The sequence below is a fragment of the Mauremys mutica genome, chromosome 1 (assembly GCF_020497125.1).
Source record: "Mauremys mutica isolate MM-2020 ecotype Southern chromosome 1, ASM2049712v1, whole genome shotgun sequence".
Taxonomy (NCBI): Eukaryota; Metazoa; Chordata; order Testudines; family Geoemydidae; genus Mauremys; species Mauremys mutica.
In genome coordinates, this window is record NC_059072.1 from 101637043 (window position 1) to 101658987 (window position 21945).

A 21945-nucleotide genomic window follows, 5' to 3' on the forward strand; every position below is an offset into this window, starting at 1 on the left:
TGTAGAATGCGCATACAGATTGGCGATCATCGTTCACCGAAATCAGTAAAATGGAACAAGTGTCCTGCTTCTCTGAAGTTGCCTGCACTTTATAGTCACTGATCATCTAGTAAATGTCCATCATTAATCCGGAGCCAGGTGTTCCCAAGAGATGGAGTTTAAATTATCTACCAGAGCTGAACTCGTTTGCTAGGTAGCGTTAATCTGAGTGAAATTCAAAATACTGTTACAACATACAACATTACAATAGAAACCAGCCCCTTGGAACAACATGGGTTTTTCCCCAGGGTGAAGTATGCAAAGAGCCCGTTTCAGAGTGGCAGGTTGGGGGAAAAGGCTATTGAAAGTAAAATGTGAATCTGATACAAAGTTTAAAGCCGACTGCGAGATTCCGGACACCTTGCAAAAATCACAGAATGTTGTTGACTGGCATCTCTTCTACTTCATTGCTTAAAAAAATACAATCACCGATCCATAACATCCGGTTGGAAATAATCATATTGTACGAGGAAGGTTTAGGCATCGCTAATAAAATTCTCCACGTGACAATATTCAAAGTAGCGCTTCACACTCTCAGCTGACATTGCAGCGGGGTTTAAAGAGTTACTATATTGAACAATTGTCCCTTCCCAGGTCATTCCAATTTCCTCCCGTCTCCTCCCTGCTGCTGGCGGGGACTGTTGCTCCGGGAAATAAAACGTAAAGGTTTCTTTATGATCACCTGTTCCCCAAACCGAAGACCTTGAAAAGAGAAATTCTACTTCCACCTTCTGAATTACCTGTATAACTGAACGCGTTAGGTAGAATACGGACCAGTCCAATAGTGGGAATTCCGCTATAGAAAGAAGATTTTTCAGTTAGACAGTAAAAGCAAAGAAAGAGGGGGGTGGGGACTTTTTCCCCACACACAAAGCATGGACGCTCAGATTCAGAGATGTAAACTGAATCCAGATTTTAATTGGCCTCTTAACAAAAGATCTTTATTTGTAAACCGGTAAAAAGATGCAACACTGCGGAAAATGAAGACACTTTCAAACAGAGCAGGAGGGTCCTGCTTTGAAATTACCATGAGAAGGGGGGTTATTTTAGTCTCCTGCGTACAAGTGTCCGCCGCGCATTTCCATTGATCTCCCTGGGGCGGGCACCATAAATGGGCCTCACTCCCTGCTGGGCTCCCCCAGTGTCAGCACGCGGGGAATCCTACACTCACCCCAAACCCGTCTCGCGCTGTAAGGACGCCCGGGGAGGGTTTTGTCCCACAGCCCTTAGCAGCGGGTGTATAGACCCCGCTAGCTGCCTATGGCAGATCTCCGCTGGGGCTGGCACTGAGCAAGGCGAGGCCAAGGGCTGGTTCTCTGAAACTCGGCGCCCGTAGGCGGTGTGAGCTAAACTCCCATCTGCACAGGTGGATCTGGATTTCCTGAGCCGCTTTTCTATGAAGAGCGACGCTGCGGGCGCCCCAGGCAGGCGAGCAAGCCTCCAAGAAGATGCGGAGAAGGAAGCGCCCGCCACAGAGCCCCTAGGCAAGGGAGAGGGCCTGGTCTGGGAGGAAGAGGAAGGAAGAGCCACCCTGATCCTGACCTTCACCCTCCGGAATGCTGGAAAGGCCGGGCTCTCCAAGACAGCCAACGTCTTCGAGGTACGAACCTCCCCAGCCCGGCCTCTCTCCCAGTCCTCGCCCTCCACAGCTCCCCCTGCCCTGCCTCTCGCCTCATCCCCTTCCGTGCTCCATCGGAGCCCCCTGCCTCTGTCCCCTAACCTTCCCCTCTCTTCCCACACGCTTGTACCTTCCCTCGGACCCTGCTCGGCCTCACCCCGTCCAGCCTCTGCACGTGTCCCCCCCTTATGAGCCGGCTGCCTCTTCCCACTTCCTAGGCTCTCAGCTCTTCGGTTCCCCTGTATGTTAGCACCACCTCTCTGCTCGGGGGGGGGGGGGGTTGGCTGGGGCTCTCCTGGCTGAAGGGAGTTGCCAGGGACCCTTTGAAATGAGGATGGAGGGTTAGAGGGATGGGAACAGCTGTTTAGAGGAACCATCTTGCTGTATTTGTTCAATGTAAGCAGCCCGCCCTGCCCTCTCCCATTCTCTGATTATGGTGCCTTCCGGTGGAGAACGATTCTAGGGTGAAGAGCCCTCAGCCAATGTGACCCTCTGGCTGTTATGATGCTATGGATTCTCTCAGCAGATTCTATGCAAACTATCTGAAGGCAGGATCGGGAGTGAAAGAGCTGCTCATCTCCCACAGTAAAACATACACCCCAATGGATAGTTCATTTTAGGCGTAAGAAAAATTGGTGTTGGCATTTCTTGTAAAGCTTTACCCAGTTGTCTTTTAAAAGATATATTACAGCTGCAGTCAAAGCGAGCTGTCTTTCAGTGATTTTAGATTTCTCACCACGTGGACCTTTGTCTTTTTTCAGACTTTTGAAGCTGGAATCCATCACCTTGAAACCAGGCAAGCCAAAAAATCCAAGAACACTACTGATGACCTCGAATTTTTTGTCAAATGTGAAGTTCATAATTCTGATGTCAGTGTCCTAATAAACTCCTTAAAGAAAGTGGCAGAAGATGTGAAAACTATCAGAGAAGAGAGAGGTATGCAATGTGTGGAATCTGTACCCCTCCTCCCACCAATGTGTCTAATTGTATTTAAATTATTCATTAGGTCCAGAATTTCCAGTTTATGCATGTGATGTTAGGCCCCCTGTCCTGCAATGTGATGTTCCTGAGCAGATCCCACATTCATGCATAGCTCCAGTGACCTCACAGAGGTCAGCCTTCCTAAAACACATTGCAGCATTGGTGTCCACCTGTTTTTCATGCATCTTCTGTTTCTAGATGATTCTGAAAATAATGCACATCAAAATATGCAATAGATTTTATCAATGTCATATTCTCCATAGTAGTTCTGTGCATTCTGTCTCTGTGTGTCAACATGTAGTAGTTATTATATTTTAAATGAAATAGAAAATATTCAGGAAATCTGATGTTCTATAAACAAAAAGTGCTATTATTATTATTTATTAGAATACAGAGTGTTCTCTTCTTTTTAAATTTCTAAAGGACAGGACATTCCTTCTGTAATATTACTTGTTCTCTTAGAAGAAAAACAGCCTTCTCACCAGCCAGCCTGAAATTAACAGTGGTCTAAGATCTAAATAGCCTTTGCCAGAGAACAGGGGCTCAGCCTATTGTGGTAATTCTTACGTTCATTGGCTGGTGAAGAGTGAATGATTTATGATCAAAACCTGAGGAAATGATAGAGAATACAGGTATATGGGCTTCATACATGTGTGTAACACTCATTTATGCTAATGCAAACTACATTTTTTAGTTCAAGTATGAATAGGCATAGACTTAAACACATTCATAAGTGCATTACTGAATCAGGGCCTTAGGCCCAGTTCAGAAAAGCACTTACACAAATGCTTATCTTTAAGCAAGTAGTTAAGACTCATTGACACCAGTAGAATTTAAACATAGGCTTTGCTGAATGGGGACCTCATTGGCGGGAGCATATACTGTATGCAGTGAACTGTACATAGTAACACCTGTTTAATCAAATGCCACCTGGGACAGAGAAAACAATTCTGAAAATGGGGGTTGTATAAAGTGAGGTGTTATTGGGGGAAGAAATATGGGCCAGAGAGAGAAATGATAATGATAACACAGCTTTTCTTCAGCCTTACTGCCACTGTCCATTTGAGGGGCGGGGGAGAGGGGTTGGGTTGCGTTTTTTTAATCCATTGATTTAATAATCTATTTTCAGCATTCAACGTCTGATTTAGGAAAGCACTTGAGTACATGTTTAACTTTAAAAAAATGTGAGTTGCTAGTGAGGAGAAGTCTTGCAGAAATGAATTTTAAGGGGGGATTTTAATGTGACAAGGCAGGTCACCGAGTGAATAGGAACAAGGAAGGTGTTCCCATGAGTGTGGAACTGTGAACGTGAGAATGAAACAAAAGGGGCACCTCAGCTGGAAGCTTGGATGGAGGGCAGGGAGCAAGTAGGGAGCAGCAGAAGATGAGAGCAGAGATGTAGAGAGCTTGAATACAAAGCTTGAATTTGCTGGGAAAGGTGAGTGAAAACTGGAGTGGCATGATCAGAGAAATGAGTAGAGATGGTTATTATAGCACTGTTCTCAATGAACGGAGGAGAGAGAGAGGTTTGCTTCTGTCTTAAACTGTGATTTCATGTTGCTTAGCTCACGCAATTGACGTGCAACCCATCATTAAGGCAGTCTCCGTTTTGTAAAGACAGTTATTTGTAATGCAGTCATGAACTCAGAGCTCAATCCTGCAACATGCTGAGCTCTCTGGTCCTGACCCAGCAAAGCACATGCTGTCCCATTAAAATCAATCAGAATATTCACAGATTAAAAAAGTAAGAATGTGCATATGTGTTTGCAGGATTGGGGGCCTTGATAACCCCCGCTGCACTCACAAATAATCATGTCTGCAATTAGTTGCTCCCATAACATTTTAGATGCAAAAAGAGAGTGCTGGTTAAGGCCACACTGAACTTCAAGCATCCTGACTAAATGCAAGAATATCGCCCTTTACAAAAGCAAATTTCTGACTGACTATAAATGAAGCTTGCCTGAGTGGGGCCCTCAGGGTTTGGGTCACTGTGAACAGTGACATTGTTTGTCATTTTTCAACTCATTTTTAGTCCACCATTTGTAACATAGGGGTGTAAGATATTCCTCCTATAAAGCAGAGGTGGTTATTCTCAGTGGTTTGATTTTATTCTGTCTCTTCCCAAGCCTGTACTGAACCTATGTCATTTAAATGTACCATTTTTTGCTATCTCCAACAGTCCTATGGTTTCCAAAGAAAATACGAGACCTTGACAAGTGCCACCATCTGATCGCCAAGTATGAACCTGATTTGGACCATGATCATCCTGTAAGTTTAAGCTCATCATTAGTTTACCTTTGAAACTATTTAAATACATTGGTTATTTCTGCTTTCCAGATGAAGCACAATAGAAAGAATTCTCTGTAAAACTAGCCTCCGAAACAATTCTGTGCCCGACGTTTGTCTTTTAAAGAGGGGATTTACAATGGACACCAGTGAACTAGGAATGAATGAAGTAACCTAATAATAAAAAATCTTATAACCTGTTGTATTAATTTATATGGAATAAATGGGCCCAAAGAGCTAAGTGTTAACATGATCCTGTCGCTGTCCAACATTAAACAGTGTCAGACAAGGTCTGGTGTTTAGTATACAGAGACTTCAGTCTGCTTAGTATCATGGCAAACACACCATTAAAATAGTTTTAACCCTTTAATAAAGATACAGAAAAAAAAGGAAAAACAGTTAAAACATTTGAAAGGTAAAGTATTAAGTAAGGCTTTCCTTTTAAGTATCCCTTGTCCTCTTTCCCTTTAGCTGTAGAGTGTCTTTAGAAGGAAAATCCCCCTTGTCTGACAGTGTCTTAGATGGTAATGCTTGTCCTTTTGTGGGGAAAGGGAAAAAAGTTAGTTGAGATGGGCTGGAGTGGTTGTTATTGCCATTGTTGTTGAAATCTGATGCTGTTTCCTAGAAGACACAACAAGATAAGCATGTACAAAAGGGGAAAGTAGAGAATAGCAAAGATAGAAAATACAATATTTGTCCCTGGTGTTGACTCTCACATGCAGTGTCACTGTTTGAAAAACACTGGCACAGCACACGGTCTTATTGGGCTCTCTGAGGTGTGGCAAACCTGTACAGCATCAGGCTGTTTAAGGCATTGCTTTTAGCTGCCTTTGTGGTCACAAAATATAGTCTTGTCCAGCTAAGTCAGGCTCTTGTTAGACAGAAGGAAAAACGAGAGGGATAGGAAAGAGAAGACATAAAGTGGGGAAGGAAAAAGACACAAGAAGGGGCAAGGGGGAGAACAGTCTCACATCCCAGGTGGGGTTTGGGATTCAGTCACTGTCAGTGGAGGTGGTGATGTCATCTGAGTCCCTCTCTCTGGCCCAGTCTGGTAAGAACCATCTCTCAGGATGAGTACAAGGAAGGCCCAAATGCATTACAGGAGATTGAGGGTCCCAGGAGACAGTGGGGATGGCAGCCATGATGGTAAAGGTTACTCTTTTGTGTTCTCCCATTTTTCAGTTAGCCAGCATGCTCCTAATTTCCCCCTACAACATCTCTTTTTGAGGACCCTAACAAGGGAGTGATGGGCAGAATAGCCTATCCCCTCATTATTTTGTTCACCAACTAGGCCTAATTTCTGACACAGCTATTTTGGTTAATTAATTTCCATATCCATTCTTCTCTTGCTTACCAGCCATAATCTTAATATAATCCTTGAGTTATATCAGTGGCCTTTTTTTGTGGGGGGGGGGAGGGGGAAGGGAAGGCTACTTCAGTCTTTCTGGCTCCCCTTTGCACCTTTCCCTGTCAACACTTATCATTATATGTGATTGGAACATTTTGTAAACTTTCATCCACTTTCCCACAGTTGAGCTTGCAATTAAGGTAAATATGTAGGCCCAATTATTACAACAGGTCCCCATTCAGCAAAGCACTTAAGCACATGTTTAACTTTAAGTACATGGTTAAGTGCATCCCTGTTCAGAAAAGCCCTTTAGCACGTGATCAGGTCTCACTTTCTAGACAAGAAACCTCTTGTTCATTTGCCACCCCTAAATTACAACATATTAATCATGTGCGCGGCTAGCCTGACATAACAATGTGTTCCTGTTCCTCAACCTTCTGCATCTTGCCTTATTTTAGGTCTTGATCCTATGGTCTTTACACCTATTGGTAACTTTACACATGTGAGCAGTCCCATTGAAGGAGATAATAATACTTCCCTGGCACACGGAGATTATAACATGCTCTCAGAGTCAAATTCTTCCCTCAGCTAAATGTGCACAACTCTCATTGACTACAGTCGTATTCATTATCATAACTCTAAAGGAAAAGTTTGGCCCTTAACATGAAAAATGGTTCCAATAAATGTTGAACAATTTACAATAATAAATATTTGCAGAGTGATACCAATCAGCTCTGCTTTATTAGTTGTGTTAATATGGAGCCAGAATTTAGATATGATTCTTATTATATCAAAAGTAATGTAAACCTGAAAGGGATTTGATTCCACGTTTTTAATATTTATTGAATAATTGGAAAGACCTGACTGGAAGAGCTGAATTTCTATTAAAACATAAGGAAAAAGAAACCCTGAATTTAAATTTGCTCCCTTTTGAGCAAAATATCATATGTCCATCTCTAAATGTCTCATAATTAAAAATGGCTGTCACAACCTTCCCTTTCCTAGGCACACACTTTGTTCAGCACTGGTGTTTCTGTGTTGTTAGTACGGCCTTTTTCCCCCCATCCCTCAGCTTCCTGTCATGACCCTTGCCAGTGAAAAACGGAAGATCCTGTCTGCTTTTTCCTAATTCTGTTTTGTGGGCCTTGCAGATCTCTTCAAAACCCACCAACTAATCATGCTTCCGACTTTTATGTGTGAAAAATTACTCAACTTTTATTTAACCTAATTAAACATAACAATAGCTTTCAGTAACCCTTCTACTTACTCCCGGAGGGAAAACCTGAGCTTATGAGAGTCTGGTGGTGCTTCCCTTCCTGACCACAGTCCAGCTCCCAGCCCTCCGCAATCCAGCTCCCTTTCCCCATAGCAACGAGCCTATGATCATTCAAATTCAACCCCCAAAAGTTCCAAGTGAGCAGGCTAATGGAGCTTCCATCCAGGAGTCCTGTGTTTCGGGTCACCCAGGTGACAGAACAAGGAGTAATAGTCTCAAGTTGCAGTGGGGGAGGTTTAGGTTGGATATTAGGAAAAACTTTTTCACTAGGAGGGTGGTGAAGCACTGGAATGGGTTACCTAGGGAGGTGGTGGAAGCTCCTTCCTTAGATGTTTTTAAGGCCCGGCTTGACAAAGATGATTTAGTTGGGGATTGGTCCTGCTTTGAGCAGGGGATTGGACTAGATGACCTCCTGAAGTCTCTTCCAACCCTGATTTTCTATGATTCTATATGTCCTTTTGGTCTTTGTCCAGAGACACATCTCATCTTACAATTTCACTTAACAACCCTTACCCTATAGCAACGACTCCTAGCATACAATTTCACAGAAGCATAGTCCCTTTTCACAATGGCTAAGCAGAAAATCAATGGTGTGAGCTTAGTTTCTAACTCTCCCACTTAAATTGTGCCTTTCATTCTGTATAATGATCACTACTCAAGCCTACTACATCTTCATGCTTAGCTGTGACCAAAGTATGCTACATTCCTTTTTAGGAACAGGTCCAAAGTCAGTGAGATTTCATGGGTGTAACTAAGTGCAGAATTTGGCTCATTCTGTAATATTCCCATGATTTCTTGCCACACAGAGACTGCAATAGAAGAAACAATCAAATTCAGGCGTGTTAGTTTTGAATGTTTCTGTCAGCAAATCCATTCAAGCCCATCACTGTCCTGATGTAAGAGTGATGCTAAATTATTTCCCAATTTAGGGCTACACTGACCCAGAGTACAGGAAACGGAGAGCCTTCTTTACAGACCTGGCCTTCAGCTACAGAGAGTAAGTGCAGCACCACTGGAAAACTGCTTGTTCTAAATCAGTTTGACATTTTGTGTGCTCTTACAGTAAGTAGTCTGATTTTGTTCACCTGTAAGCAGCTTTATGGTTGATGTAACTTAATCCTAGGCCAATGGGCTGTGGTGCCATCTGTTGGAAAACTGAGTTAATCACAGAAACACACATGGCATACAAATCAGGAACATTTCAGAATACAATGAAAATTAATTTAATATTTAACTTTAGGCCTGCCTTCACACCTCACTGAGCTCTGCATAATTTCATGTAATTCTAGGGGGCAAATGGTCTCTATATGACTCTTTCATTTAAATTAGAGGATGAGAGTATCTTCCTTCCAGGATTTGGCATGTACCTTAATAAACCTGTCAAGTAGACAAGGACTTGTGCATGTCCTACAGAAAAAAAAAAGATGGACATATCCTCAGATGAACAATTTACATTTTCTTGCCTTTCTGTGTAAAAACACATGGGAGTGGAAGAGAAGTCTGGGGACTTGTTCTTCGGGACACTGAAATTCATTCTATGCACTTGTAGGTGGCATTAGCAAGATGCATAATGGCCTTGAGCTGTGAGCCAGATGGTGCCCAAGAACTCAAGAGAAACCCTGAACCTTGGGAGATTTCTGCTTAATGCCAGCCTCCGTACATTGTGGCTAGTCAGCCAGCTCCCTCACTAGTATTGTGAATTATCTCCTTCTCTGATGGTAGATACAACTACAGAGGGGAAGTTAATGCTGAAATATGCACAATATACCTATACACCCACTTGCTGTATAATTGTTGATGGTCTTCCAGCAGCTAAGCAATTGGAACGGGAAATAATACAGCATTGCTTCCTCTACATTCCATCAAGTGGTCCATCCTTTACAGTATTTCACTGTTTGCACCATCCCTGGGGATTCGGTGGAGCCTAGGACACCTGGGTCATAAAACCCTTTAGAATCCTTCAGGATGATTATTTATTATTTGTATTTATTTTAGTATGGCACATAATCCTGAGGCATATAAAGAAAATTGTACTTGAAACTAGAACTCAAATCAGCTACATAATTTTTTTCTCTCTCTCTCTCTTTAAAGAGGTGACCCTTTGCCTCGAGTTGAGTACACTGTCCAGGAGACTGCTACTTGGTGAGTATATTTTTCATATCCTGCCCCATGACAAGTCATGGGGCGATTCCACTGAAACCCAGGGGAATTTCAGAGGTGCAAGAAGTGCACAACAGTGCCCTACATCTTCAAATAATATTTGACATCTCTAATTTTAATTGATGTATTAATTATCCCTTCTTGTTGTTCATTTTGAAGAATTCTATTCTCCCCATGCAAGTGTAATTCCTGGTGTTGCTAAGAGGCGTTACATGCCTGCACTGAGGGGTGAATAGACCTCTGAGTCTACGTCCGGGTTACATTAAGTGGTGAGAATATATCAAAAGGCTCAGGGTCAGTGCACCTAAGTGAGGGGGGCTTTCTGCTACATTTGTGGCCCCTCTTTCTGCTCCCACCCAGTTTCCAAGGTAGCAGAGGCAAATTTGATCTCTACATTGCTGCTCTAAATTGCACTAGCTAAGGGGCTGTTACATCCCCTGTGATGTCGGTAGGAGGTGTGGAGCTTAGGACTAAAGCAGTACAAAGTAGACGTAGTAGGGATGTGGATCTAGCCCTCAGAGTTCTGGTTCAGTTAAAAGACACTAAAAGTTTGGCTACTTAACCATACTATCCAGAGCTCTTGAAAATCTGCAAAATTTGTCTGGAAAACTCATGAGAACAAGTGCTTTTTAAAGATTTATTTTGCTTCTGGTTGGGCTGGAAGTAAAATGAAACCATTTCTCGCAAGGTATTTTGGCAGCTCCTGTCTTGGTCAGAACCTGGAAGTGTATAAGACTGGAAAAGGATCAAATAAATGTTAACTGAGCATTTCAGAATCTTTAAAAGAGATTAGTCCCGAGCCAGAAAATTCAGATCTGGATCCAGATCTGGATTTGAGTCTGTGGTTTTTGTTTGGTTCCTTATAAACATAGGGGCCTGGAATAATCTGTTACTGGTTTCTGCCAGAGAAAGGATGCTGGTCTAGCTGAACCACTGGTCAGTCCAGCATGGCAATTCCTATGTTCTTAACTTGAAATTGAACATTATCTGGTTCATGTTCTACTTAGGGGATAGTGTGAAAAAAAAGAAGAGAGAAGGGGAGAAAGAATAATCCAGTGGGGAAAAAAAGGGTGAAGATGGAGAAAAAGAGTGAAAAGCCATGTGAAAGTGGGAGGGAAGAGAAAAATCAGTGTAGTCAAATGTATATACATATACACACACACACAGTGTGTTTTTCCATTTGAATTTTTCTTTTCTCGTCTGTCCTCCCCTGTATATGCTAGAACCGATGCAAAGGTGTGCTCTTAATATATACATGCTGAGATAGATAGTAGGTGCAAGGGAGTGCATCTATCTAGCAATTTATGGGGTGAGGTATGTTTCTAACCCCAGTGTACAGCACAGGTTTCCCTTTATGTTAAACATGTTCCTTTTAAAGTTGACTCACTCTCTGAATAAACATGGTCTTAACTTACAATAAAAAAGCTTCATGATCTCAGATGAACCCAGGGCAAGCCACACTAGAGAAAGTCACTTTTCACACCAGTGCAGCCCATTTCCCCTGGTGTTTTCCTCATTGTAGCTATCCCTGTGCAAAAACCCCAGTGGGATTTGCAACAAAAAATAATGCATGAAATTCATTAAACCTAGAAGATATTTGTCAACTTCAGAAATGGATGAAGGTTTTGGAGAAAAGGGGAATTCTGATTTCTTGTCCACCTCCTTCCATCTTCCCTAGCTGCCTTTCAAAAATCACACTATATAGCAATAATTATTGTTATGGGTCACTTGTTTTACAAGAATGTCTTGTGGTCCCACTTGAGATCAGGGCCCAACTGTGCTAAGTACTACCTGTACACATAGTTGAAGATTGTACACTCTTCTGGGTAGGGCCTATCTAAATAGACAAGACGGACAAAAGGTGGGAGAAAGGAAAAATTATTATCCCCCTTTTGCAGATGGGAAAGTGAGAAATTAGACAATTAGCCCAAGGTCTTACAGGGCACAGCCAGGAATTGAGCCTAGATCTCCCAAGTCCCCAACCAGCGCCTCAGCAACAAGGTCATCCTTCCTCTCTGAAGGAGTTTTTTATTTTAAATAAAATCCATTGGGCCTTAGAATTTGCAAAATGAGCACCGGATAACTACCAAGGAACATCATATCCTACTCATCCAACTGCTAGATTTTCAAATAACCTTTGAAAAGTAGTAACATGCCTTTTAAGTCCTTAGCATCATGTGCATGACGGCTCCCACCAGCCAACAATATTGGCATGTTCTGGTGTGTGGGAATGTTGTATTTAAGAAAATTAAATTTTGTGTTCTTTCCTGTTTTTCCCCTTTTTCTGCCAACCTCCGTCATGGCAGCCATTCTCCATCTAGAACTATTCCCACAGTGGTAAATGGAACAGGCCTTTCGGGGGTATCTATCCATCTCCTCAACACAGTTAGCCCCAGCAACCCAAATTCCAAAATTAGATCTCATAGTTGTTACCGTAGCTCCCTAGGGCTGTGTGCTGAGGTCAGCTGCATTACAGCACAACTTAATATGGATACAGGGAAACCAAAGGGGAAATTTTTTAACATGCTGTAAAGTCCCTTGATGTTAGCTCTGAAGAGCTGTTGGATTCCTTTAGTTTGTAGCAACATGTGTATAAAAATGAAAACAAGAGCAGAAATCTCAGCTTCCAAAAACAGGGCTTGGACAATCTGAGTCTATGTTGTCAGGCATAGTTATTGCAGAGCCATAAACAGAATGGTCATGGGAGCAAATGGGGAGATGTTTACTGGGAAGAAGTTGCCCAGGAAAAGGGAGAACAGAGGACAAAGATATTGAGACATATGTCATGTGACAATAGTAAAGGCGGACAGTCACTTTCTTCTAACAGAGAACAAGGAACTTGATTAGAATAAGGAAACAGCATTATCCCTAAAGCTGTCCCAGCTGTCTTTCCCACTGCTTCACTGTCAAGATTCTGCCTAGAATCTTTCACGGCCCTCACCTGTCATTTTAAAGAAACAGCACACATATGCTCTCAGCATGCGTGCATTTACAGTGCACTTAATTTACAACACTATTCAGATCAAGGTTCAGTTTTAGAAATCCAGATTTTTACTAGCTTTTAGTATTTACAAAGAATATTCCCTTTTAAAATAGTAATTGTCTTCCTCCTCCCACACTAAATAGGGCCTGATCCAACTCCACTAAAGTCAGTAAGAATCATTTCACTGCCTGTAATGGGAGTTGGATCAGACCCTAAATTTCTCAGGTGTATTATTCTCAGTGTTCTGAATAAATTTTATCTAGGGGAGGTACTAGAGATGGTCAGGAAATAATTTTCATCTCACAAAATGTTTTTGATGAAAATCAAATTGTCATTGATTTTTTCTAAAAAAAATTAAGTACATAAGAATGGCCACATGAGGTCAGGCCAATGGTCTGTTTAGCCCAATATCCTGTCTTCTGATAGTGGCCAGTGCCAGATGCTTCAGAGGGAATGAACAGAACAGGGTAATTCTGAGCAGTGGCATAGCCAGGTGGAGGGAACAGGGGGAGCATTAAAAAAAAAAGGCGCCACCCGCTGCGGCTCTTTTACTGACGGGGTGGTGCTTTTACTCACCCGGCGGCGCTCTGGGTCTTTGGTGACACCTTGGCGGTGGGCCCTTCACTCACTCCACGAGTCTTCAGCAGCATTTCCTTCAGTGCCACCGAAGACACCCTGAGCGAGTGAGGGTCTGCCGCCGAAGTGCTGCCGAAGATCCAGAGTGCCACCGGGTGAGTAAAAATTAAAAAGGTGCCAAGATGCTCAGTGGGGGAGCAGCCGCTGCCCCACTCCCCCCCCAGCTAAGCTACTGATTCTGAGTGATCTATTGCCTGTCACCCAGTTCCAGCTTCTGGCAGTCAGAGGTTTAAGGACACCCAGCATATGGGGTTCTGTCCCTGACCGTCTTGGCTAATAGCCATTGTAAGACCTATTCTCCATGAACTTATCTAGTTCTTCTCTGAATGCAGTTATCATGAGACCATAGGAATGGCCATACTGGGTCAGACTAATGGTATGTTTTTAGGATTTTGTCTAAAAACCTACCACCGAGTGTGTATAGATATATATTTCTCTTTCTCAGCAACTGAAATTGTTCAGCTTATAATTAAAAAATGTAGGGTTTTTGGTTTTAAAAAAATTGGTTTTCAGGTTTTTTAACAAAATCCCCTCAAATTTTGAGAAAAACAGATTTTTTTCAAACATTTTCATTGATTCAAAAAGCCATTTTCTGTGGAAAAAAATGTTTCGAAGGACCATTTTCCACTTTCTCTAGCAACTACGTCACTCTTCTGTGTCCCAGGTAATTTTAAAAGCCCATCCCAGACATTTAAGGGTGGTGCATCATTCCACAAACCATTGATCACACAGGGAAGTGACTACAGCCTGGCTCAGGATGGACTTCCTCCGCTTTCCCCCTTGTGGCCTGGGGTCTTTGAAGACAATCCAAAGAATGAGAAGAGAAGGAAGTGCAGAATGAAGGCGAGGAGTACATGTTCCTGAGCTCACCATCTGCTCCTCCTGAGCAGCTCTGTGGAGGGGTTTGGTTTTAGGAGGTTCTGCCTTCAAAGCAGGTTAACTTTTCCTCTGCCTCAGACAGCTTACTATGGAGCTGGTTTCCAAGGCTTTCAGACCTAGAAAAGCTATGCACTGAAGCAGTGGGAATTTTGCCCGTGTAAGAACTGCAGAATTGAGCCCTACATGTACACAGTTCTGTTTTCCTGTCACTGAATTGTAGCCACCTCTGGGCTGGAACACTGCAGTTGTGCAGTGCAGATCAATAGTGCACAACAGCTGAGCATACTAAATGAAGACCACTGTTTCTTCTCTCTATTGTCTAAGAATAAAATATGATTTTTTTATTTGCAATGCTTATAATTTCCTTTAAAAAAGTAAACTGTTTGCAGTAAAAGCATATGTAATACTAAACTTAGCTCTAGAGCAATCCATACAATTAATTTTAAACTTGTCTCTATTGTAAGTGTAAACACAATTTTAAATTTTCTAATAGGGAAATATTGGTCTATTATAAATTTTTTAAAAAGTTTTGTACAGTATATTTAAAGTAAAGTAAGCGTATTTAAAAGTCTGTAATTTCTGTTTTTAACTCAGCCCCTTTCTACTTGGTTTGTAAGCAGAATTGATAGGAACATAGGAGTGGAAGGGATCTGCTGGGTCAAGGCCAGTCCTGTGCTATCACAGGAAACCACAGCAAATAATTCCATTCATAAATTTATCAAGCTCCACCTTAAAACGAGTTAGGGTGTTTGGCCCCACAACTGCTACTGGGAGGCTGTTCCAGAACCCCTCTGATGGGTAAAAACGTTTAATTAAATTTAATGTCCAGCCTGTTGTTCGTGGGCAGTTTATACACAGTTGTTCTTGTGTCAACATTGTCCTTTAGCTTCAATAGCTGTTCTCCTTCCATGGGGCTTACTCCCCAATGCATTTATAGAGAGCAGTCAGATTCCCCCTCAGCCTTTGTTTTGCTAGGCTAAAGAGGCCAAGCTCTCCTTGTCTCCTCTCACATGATAGCTTTCCATTCCCCTGATCATCCTCGCAGTTCTTCTTTGCACCTGTTCCAGTTTGAATTAATCTTTCTTGAACACAGGTGACCAGAAGTCCCACCCCCTGGTGACAACTAGAGGTAAAGCAGCCTCAACACAGGGAATGTCCCTTTGCTGCTGATTGTAGGCATCCGAAGGCAGGATCACAAACTCTTCTGCAGGGATTCGCCTTGTCTTCTCAGAGTGTGGACTACAGTCTGAGAGGCTGCTATAGGATCAGGTTCCTCTGCTTATCCCCCCACTCTGCACTCTGCTCTTCCCACCCATCTTGTTAGGGTGGGGATGGCCAGCACGGTCCCTTCAGCATCATTGGTCCCTACAGCTAGAGCGGGCTGAATACAGGGCTGACAAATATTCATTTGAATTTCATCCTTATTCATGTGCTCTGTACAATGGTTTGGAGAATGCCTGTTCCTTGTACAAAGAGCTGCATTCACATGTGAACTGAGGTATTTATGCCCACACAAGATAGATTCATTCCTTTTATGTTATTCCCCATTTCTGGTCATCCGACCAGGGAGTAAGAACAAACCATATGGAGGAGAAAGGGGCCAAAAAATGGCTCCTCCAATATCAAAGTATCCTGGCAACAACTTCTTTCTCTGTGGGGCTTCTGTCCTCCATGTCTCCTCCTCCAAGCCCTGTACTAGAAGGCCAGTATCTAGTGGCTTCTCCTCTTCTATGCTGATGGCGATAATTATGCAGACAAATGGTGCTGAAAGAGACGTGGCTCCAAAATACACTGTGGGCCAAAGCCTCATCCACACGATGAGATAAAACTAATTGGCTGTGTCTATTTACACTGGCTGAGGCTCTGGCCGCTGTCTGCTCTGTGGAGATGGTCCAGGCTCATGCAGCTTTTACAATACTGACAACAGCCACTGTCTAAGCCTGTTTCTTTTTTTCCCAATTACACCCACGCTAACATAAGAAGTTTATGTGATGGAATGACACCATTACAAGATACTGGCTATCACCTCCATAGCAACAATAGCAGCAAAAAATCTACAATACAAAAACAAGAGAAAGTCATTTTCTTTAGTCAGTATTTCCAAGAATGAGCTCAATTTTCATAAAACAATGTTTATACACTTGTTAGAACCCCAGAGCTGGGTGTGAATAAATATAACCATTTCTATAAGCTTCCCTGCCATCACTTTAGTGCTTGTTTATTTTGCAACAACTAAATATATTTTAAAAGTGGGGCCTTTAAAATGAAATAATAAAATACACAAGAAGGGCCCAAACCAAAGCCCTAGATTCCACGCACTGCCAACTAATTTTATATAATGGTATATAGCACCTTTTATTACAATAAGCTAAACCCCTCCAAAATTGGAGGTGATGGACATCTCCATCTTGCATTCAGATCTGCCTGGGTGGTATCTTGCACTTGCACAACGACCCTGATGCAAGAAAGCACTGAAGCATTTTATGCACATACTTGCTTTCCTGAATAGGGAAATTCTGGGTGCCCGTTTACAGTTGAACAGTTCATGCGGTTCCACACAGGCACCAAGATCTGCCTGAGCAGAGCCAAGTGCAAGATCGAGGCCCACATCTGGTTCCTCATTTTGTGCCCATCTCCTGGAAAAATCCTACCCTGCAGCCTCCATCCAGGCTTCGGCTTCAGAGCATTATTTTTTCTGAGCTCAGCTTGGTTTTAGATACCCTCTCTGCACTGCCTGTGTGAACAGCTGTGGTTCTGAAGCCAGGGAGACGAGGTGCTGCTCCTAGTAAAGGAGATGAACTAAGGGTTGTTGTTCTTTCAGGAGAGAAGTCTACAGGAAGCTGAGCAGCCTCTATCCTACCCACGCCTGTAAGCAGTACCTGGATGCCTTTCAGCAGCTGGAGAAATGCTGTGGATACCAAGAGGATAGTATACCTCAGCTTCAGGATGTCTCCAGATTTTTAAAAGGCAAGACATTACAGTCCACTGTATTTTAGCACTCCCTAGGTTGGGAATCTACAATGATGTGTGATGGAAAGAGGTGTTGATGGTAGACTCCCCATTCTGAATGAACTGGGCATGAAGTTCTGTTTGCTAATAACAAGGGGGTAGGAATAGATACAATATTGAGAGGGTGTAAGCTCAAGTTAGTCTGTCAGCAGGCATTTGAATGACAGAGGACAGTGGAGATTGAGATCCTGTATTACTAACCCCCAGGATAGATTCAGTTCCAAGACAGGGTGTGCCTTTTCGACAAATCGGCTTGCCAAATTCACTGTAATCTGGAGTAGCCAAGAAATGGCTACAGTAAAAGAAAACACCCTCCTTGCTGCTCTCCCAGCAATAGGAAGGGTGCCAGATGCAGGCCAAAGACAGTTGCTAAAGTATGGCAAAATAAATATATAAATGGTAGCTATAAATTAGGTTTAAATTGGATGTTTATCAAATCAAGTGAACCACTCAATCTGCCAATAAACAGATGCAAGACAAATTGGCTTAACCTACTGCTGAAGAGATTTCCAGTACATTGTCATTTTAATTAGAGACTAACGTATATTGGGCCAGATCCTTGTGTTGATCCAGGAGCACAAAGGGAATGGACAGCTGCATTGCTAGTGTAGCCAGGGATTGTAGTGCAGCTACATCTCCCCAGATGTAGAGAAATCCTTCAGTGGTGTAAATTGGAATGGCCAGAACTATGTCATCGACCCACCCAACCCCAGGAATAGTAGGCATTGCCAGTGCAAGGAGGAGGGGGAACTGGAGCACAATGCCCTCCAGAAATTCCAAGATGGTAAAGCAGTCTTAGAGATTTGCTGTTGCTGACATAATGTAAAGCTAGTGAACATGTGGTCAGAATCAGGTTCATAATACACATTGTTTTTCTTAACACACCGTTGTTGTAACCTTCATGTCCTATTCCTGCCACTGCCTCTGCTCAGCTGGCTTCTTCCAGACCCCTACTGATCACAGCCAGTGTCTGGAAGATGTCTTGGACCAGGTCACTTGTCTTTTTCTTATCATTTGCCTCTCACCAGTGGTCAGAGACTGTTTCCCTTTGAAAACATGCCACAGTGAAATTGTCCTGAAAAAAAATGTAAGACTTGAAAGTGCCTTAGCTAAGGGAAGTTTATTCAATATAAGAAAAAAGAGAATCACTTAAAATAATAGTGGATCACAACATTCCCAATCCCAACTAAGGGAATATCATACCTCACTGTGTAGGTAAAATGACATTTTGTTTTATTGATTACCGTTAATTTTGGAAAATCCTACACAGTGGTTTCAACCATGTCTTTCCTTGACTCCCTGAGTCAAACCTCCAGGCTTCACCCATCACCCAGCTCTTTCTCTGTTCTCTCTTCCTTTTCTGCTCCATTGAGCCTTTCCTTGGTATACATGGCAACCATATCTGCCCCTGACCAATTTAGGGCTTGTTTTAGTATTCTCTCTCCCCCATTCCTGTCTATCCCACCCTGCATCCTGCGCTCACCATAATATCGGAGCATCTCTGGATGGTGGCGAGGAATCGGGTATGTTTCTTCTCTGTGTGTTTTACTGCCAGTAGTCAGCAGGGAGCTCTAGCTTTGTAAATAGGTCTTGGGATACTGCTCTGAATGTGACTGATATTGGTATTTTTTTATCAGTCCTAGCTTACTTCTGAAGGGATAACAGAAGCGGGGAGATTAGGGCAAAGTAAGGATCTACTGGTGCTCACTCTTTGTATGTGTACAGTTAGATTTAGTTTACTGATGTCTGTGGCTATCCACATCTGCTCTAGATTGTGGTCCTAAGTTATTTCCATGTGTCATCATGCAAGTTGTTCTGGGCAAAAGTATGATAAAAAAAAGTCATCAGTTAGAAAACTCTGCAAATATCTATCGGGGGCGGGAAATTCAGAGTGTTCTACAAACCCATGTTGTTTATGGCTGGACTCATATAGTGGTGGATAAGATACTTGGGTCCAGACCGAATCAATATCCATCAATACCTCCTTGTCACCAGTAATTCTAACTTTAGAGTCTCCTTATCACACAGCGTTCCTCTTAGGGCATTGTGAGAGTTGCAGTTGCTGTCAGATCCCTTTGGCACAAACTCACTCTAAGTCAGAGTCTAATGGTACCATTGCAAGATCTGCAGCGGCGGCAACAGCCAGTCCCATGTCAGTGAGCCATCTAAGGCGTGTCATAAACAGATAGTTAAGGGTTAATGCCTCTTTTACCTGTAAAGGGTTAAGAAGTTCACCTAGCCTAGCTGACACCTGACCAGAGGAACCAATGGGGGAATAAGATGTTTCAAAAGGAAGGAGGGTTTTTTCCTTTGTTTAGTTTTTCAGTTTCAGCCGGAGTGAAAAAGATCAAGGAACCAGCCCCTTATCAGAGTAGTAAGTTTTAGAAAGGAATAAATAGGTCTATGTTTATTTTCTTTGTAACTTGTCTTGGTACCATTAAGGGAATTATCAAATTTGGGTATTCTTGTGTGTATTAAAGTTTTTGCCCAGAGGAACATCCTCTGTGGTTTGAATCTGTTGTCTGTGAGAGAAGCTGGTATGCTAATCTCTCCCAGAGGGTTTTCTTTTACCTTTCTTTTCTTTAATTAAAAGCCTTTTTATTAATACCTGATTGATTTTTCCTTGTTTTTTAGATCCAAGGGGGTTGGATCTGGATCCACCAGGAGTTGGTGGAAGAAAGGAGGGGGGATGGTTAATTTCTCCTTGTTTTAAGATCCAAGGGGTTTGGATGTGTGTTCACCAGGAAATTGGTGACGTTTCTCAAGGCTACCCAAGGAAGGGAGTGCTTGTGAATGGTGGCAGCGATACCAGATCTAAGCTGGTAATTAAGCTTAGAAGTGTCCATGCAGGTCCCCACATCTGTACCCTAAAGTTCAGAGTGGGGGAGGAACCTTGACAAGGCGTGCCTCTTATTTACAAATACCTTGGGTGGAATCCAGCCCGTGTTGTGGGTGGCAGAGAGCTGCACTTCCCCAGAGGAACTCTGGGAGGCTTTGTGTCTCCCAGAATTCCATAGCATGCGGTGGGACATGCCAGCCTCTATATCCTATACTGGGAGGCAGTGTGCAGTTCCTTCCAGCTGTAGGTGGAGCTGTGGTCATGTGCAATGCTAGTCCTGAGCAGTCCCAGTGCTATAGCCAGGGCCTAAATGCCACAACAGGTCTCTGAATAGCCAGTGTAGGTTCTCCCAGCTCCTCCTGATACCTTTGCACAGGCAGGTAGTCCAAGTACAATCTAAACTCTTAGGCCACGTCTATACTTACTCGCCGGGTCGACGCGGCGAGTTCGACTTCTCGGAGTTCGAACTATCGCGTCTGATCTAGACGCGATAGTTCGAACTCCGGAAGCGCCGCGGTCGACTCCGGTACTCCACCGCGGCAGGAGGAGTTGCCGGAGTCGACCTTGGAGCTGCGGAGTTCGCTTCCGCGGCGTCTGGACGGTAAGTCATTCGAACTAGGGTAGTTCGAATTCAGCTACGTTATTCACGTAGCTGAATTCGCGTACCCTAGTTCGAACCAGGGGCTGTGTGTAGACCAGGGCTTAGATTCATATGTACTTACTACTGTGTAGCTTACATGATGCGTCTTACACATCGTCTTTGAATTTGGCTCAAGAAATCACAGAAATTCAAGATGGAAAAGACCTTTCCTCCAGGTCATCATCCTGCCAGGGAAACAGTGTTCCCTGCTTTGTCCAGTCTGACGTCAAATGTCTCTAGGGATGGGGCTTCTACCTCTTCCCCCAGAAGATTGTCTTTATACGAGAAAGAGAACTCGTGACCAAACAGGCCAAGACCAGATATGCTGGAAGAAACATAAAACATTTCATGTGAACAGCTTGGTTTCTGTGGGAAACATTTCTGTTTAAACAAATTAGGAAAGCAAGTACAAAGCCATTTCTGTCCTTTTATTTTTTTAGTTGTACACAATAAAAGTAACCAAAATAAGAGATGAAACAGGATTTATGAAAGCAGGGAATGCAACACAGATTTGGAATATGGGGCTTCAAAAAGATAATCATCTACTCTTCTTAAAGCACGGCAGTTTTACATGATGCTTTTTGAACACAGAAAACATGGGCTTTGCCAAAGGGGGTTTATAGTTTAAACTTAGACAAATAAAACACAAAGGTGCAAGATCAGATGGAAAAATGGGAGTTGACAGCTCTGAAAAGAGTGTTAAAATGAAAATGTAGAAAGGCGAAGGGCCAAATTACCCATAATGAGTAACTCTACCTGTTACATACCTTGTAGGGGTCCCATGTAAATTCAGTTGCTGCTGCACCCCAATGATTTCAACAGACTGCAAACATCAAATATACACTCTCCAAAAATGTATGGCAGTGTGCTGCCAGTGTGAATCCAGTTTCTGCTTTTGAATCATGCATACCAAATAAATGAAACACAACAAAATACCATACGGTAATTTGACTACTTGAAGTTGATTGTGTCATAAAAGGCCCACGCAGGACCATAGGAATTACCAGACTAGCTTAAACCTGAGGTCCATCTAGTTCAGTGCCATGTCTCTGACAGTAGCCAGCACCGGCTTCTTCAGAGGAAGGTGTAAGAATCCTGCAGTAGGTAGTTACAGGCTAATGTATAACCAGGGAATATACCTCCTGAGCCACCAATAGCTGGAAGTTGCCTTGTGCCCTGAATCAAGAGGGTGTGCATACCATCCAAAACTCTTGTTTATTTCTGACATTTATTATTGCAAGAGAAGAGAGC

General features: G+C 42.9%; 1 protein-coding gene across 1 annotated transcript in view; it reads left to right on the forward strand.

Annotated features, from left to right (window-relative positions):
* Positions 1–1435: 1435 nt before the first annotated feature.
* Positions 1436–21945, forward strand: part of LOC123344161 (tyrosine 3-monooxygenase-like) — a 43194-nt gene continuing 22684 nt past the window's right edge. The window contains exons 1-6 of the mRNA XM_044980059.1: positions 1436–1639; positions 2419–2593; positions 4818–4906; positions 8478–8545; positions 9640–9690; positions 17028–17173. Coding sequence (XP_044835994.1) covers positions 1436–1639; positions 2419–2593; positions 4818–4906; positions 8478–8545; positions 9640–9690; positions 17028–17173 — 733 coding nt within the window. The remainder of the gene's footprint in view (positions 1640–2418; positions 2594–4817; positions 4907–8477; positions 8546–9639; positions 9691–17027; positions 17174–21945) is intronic.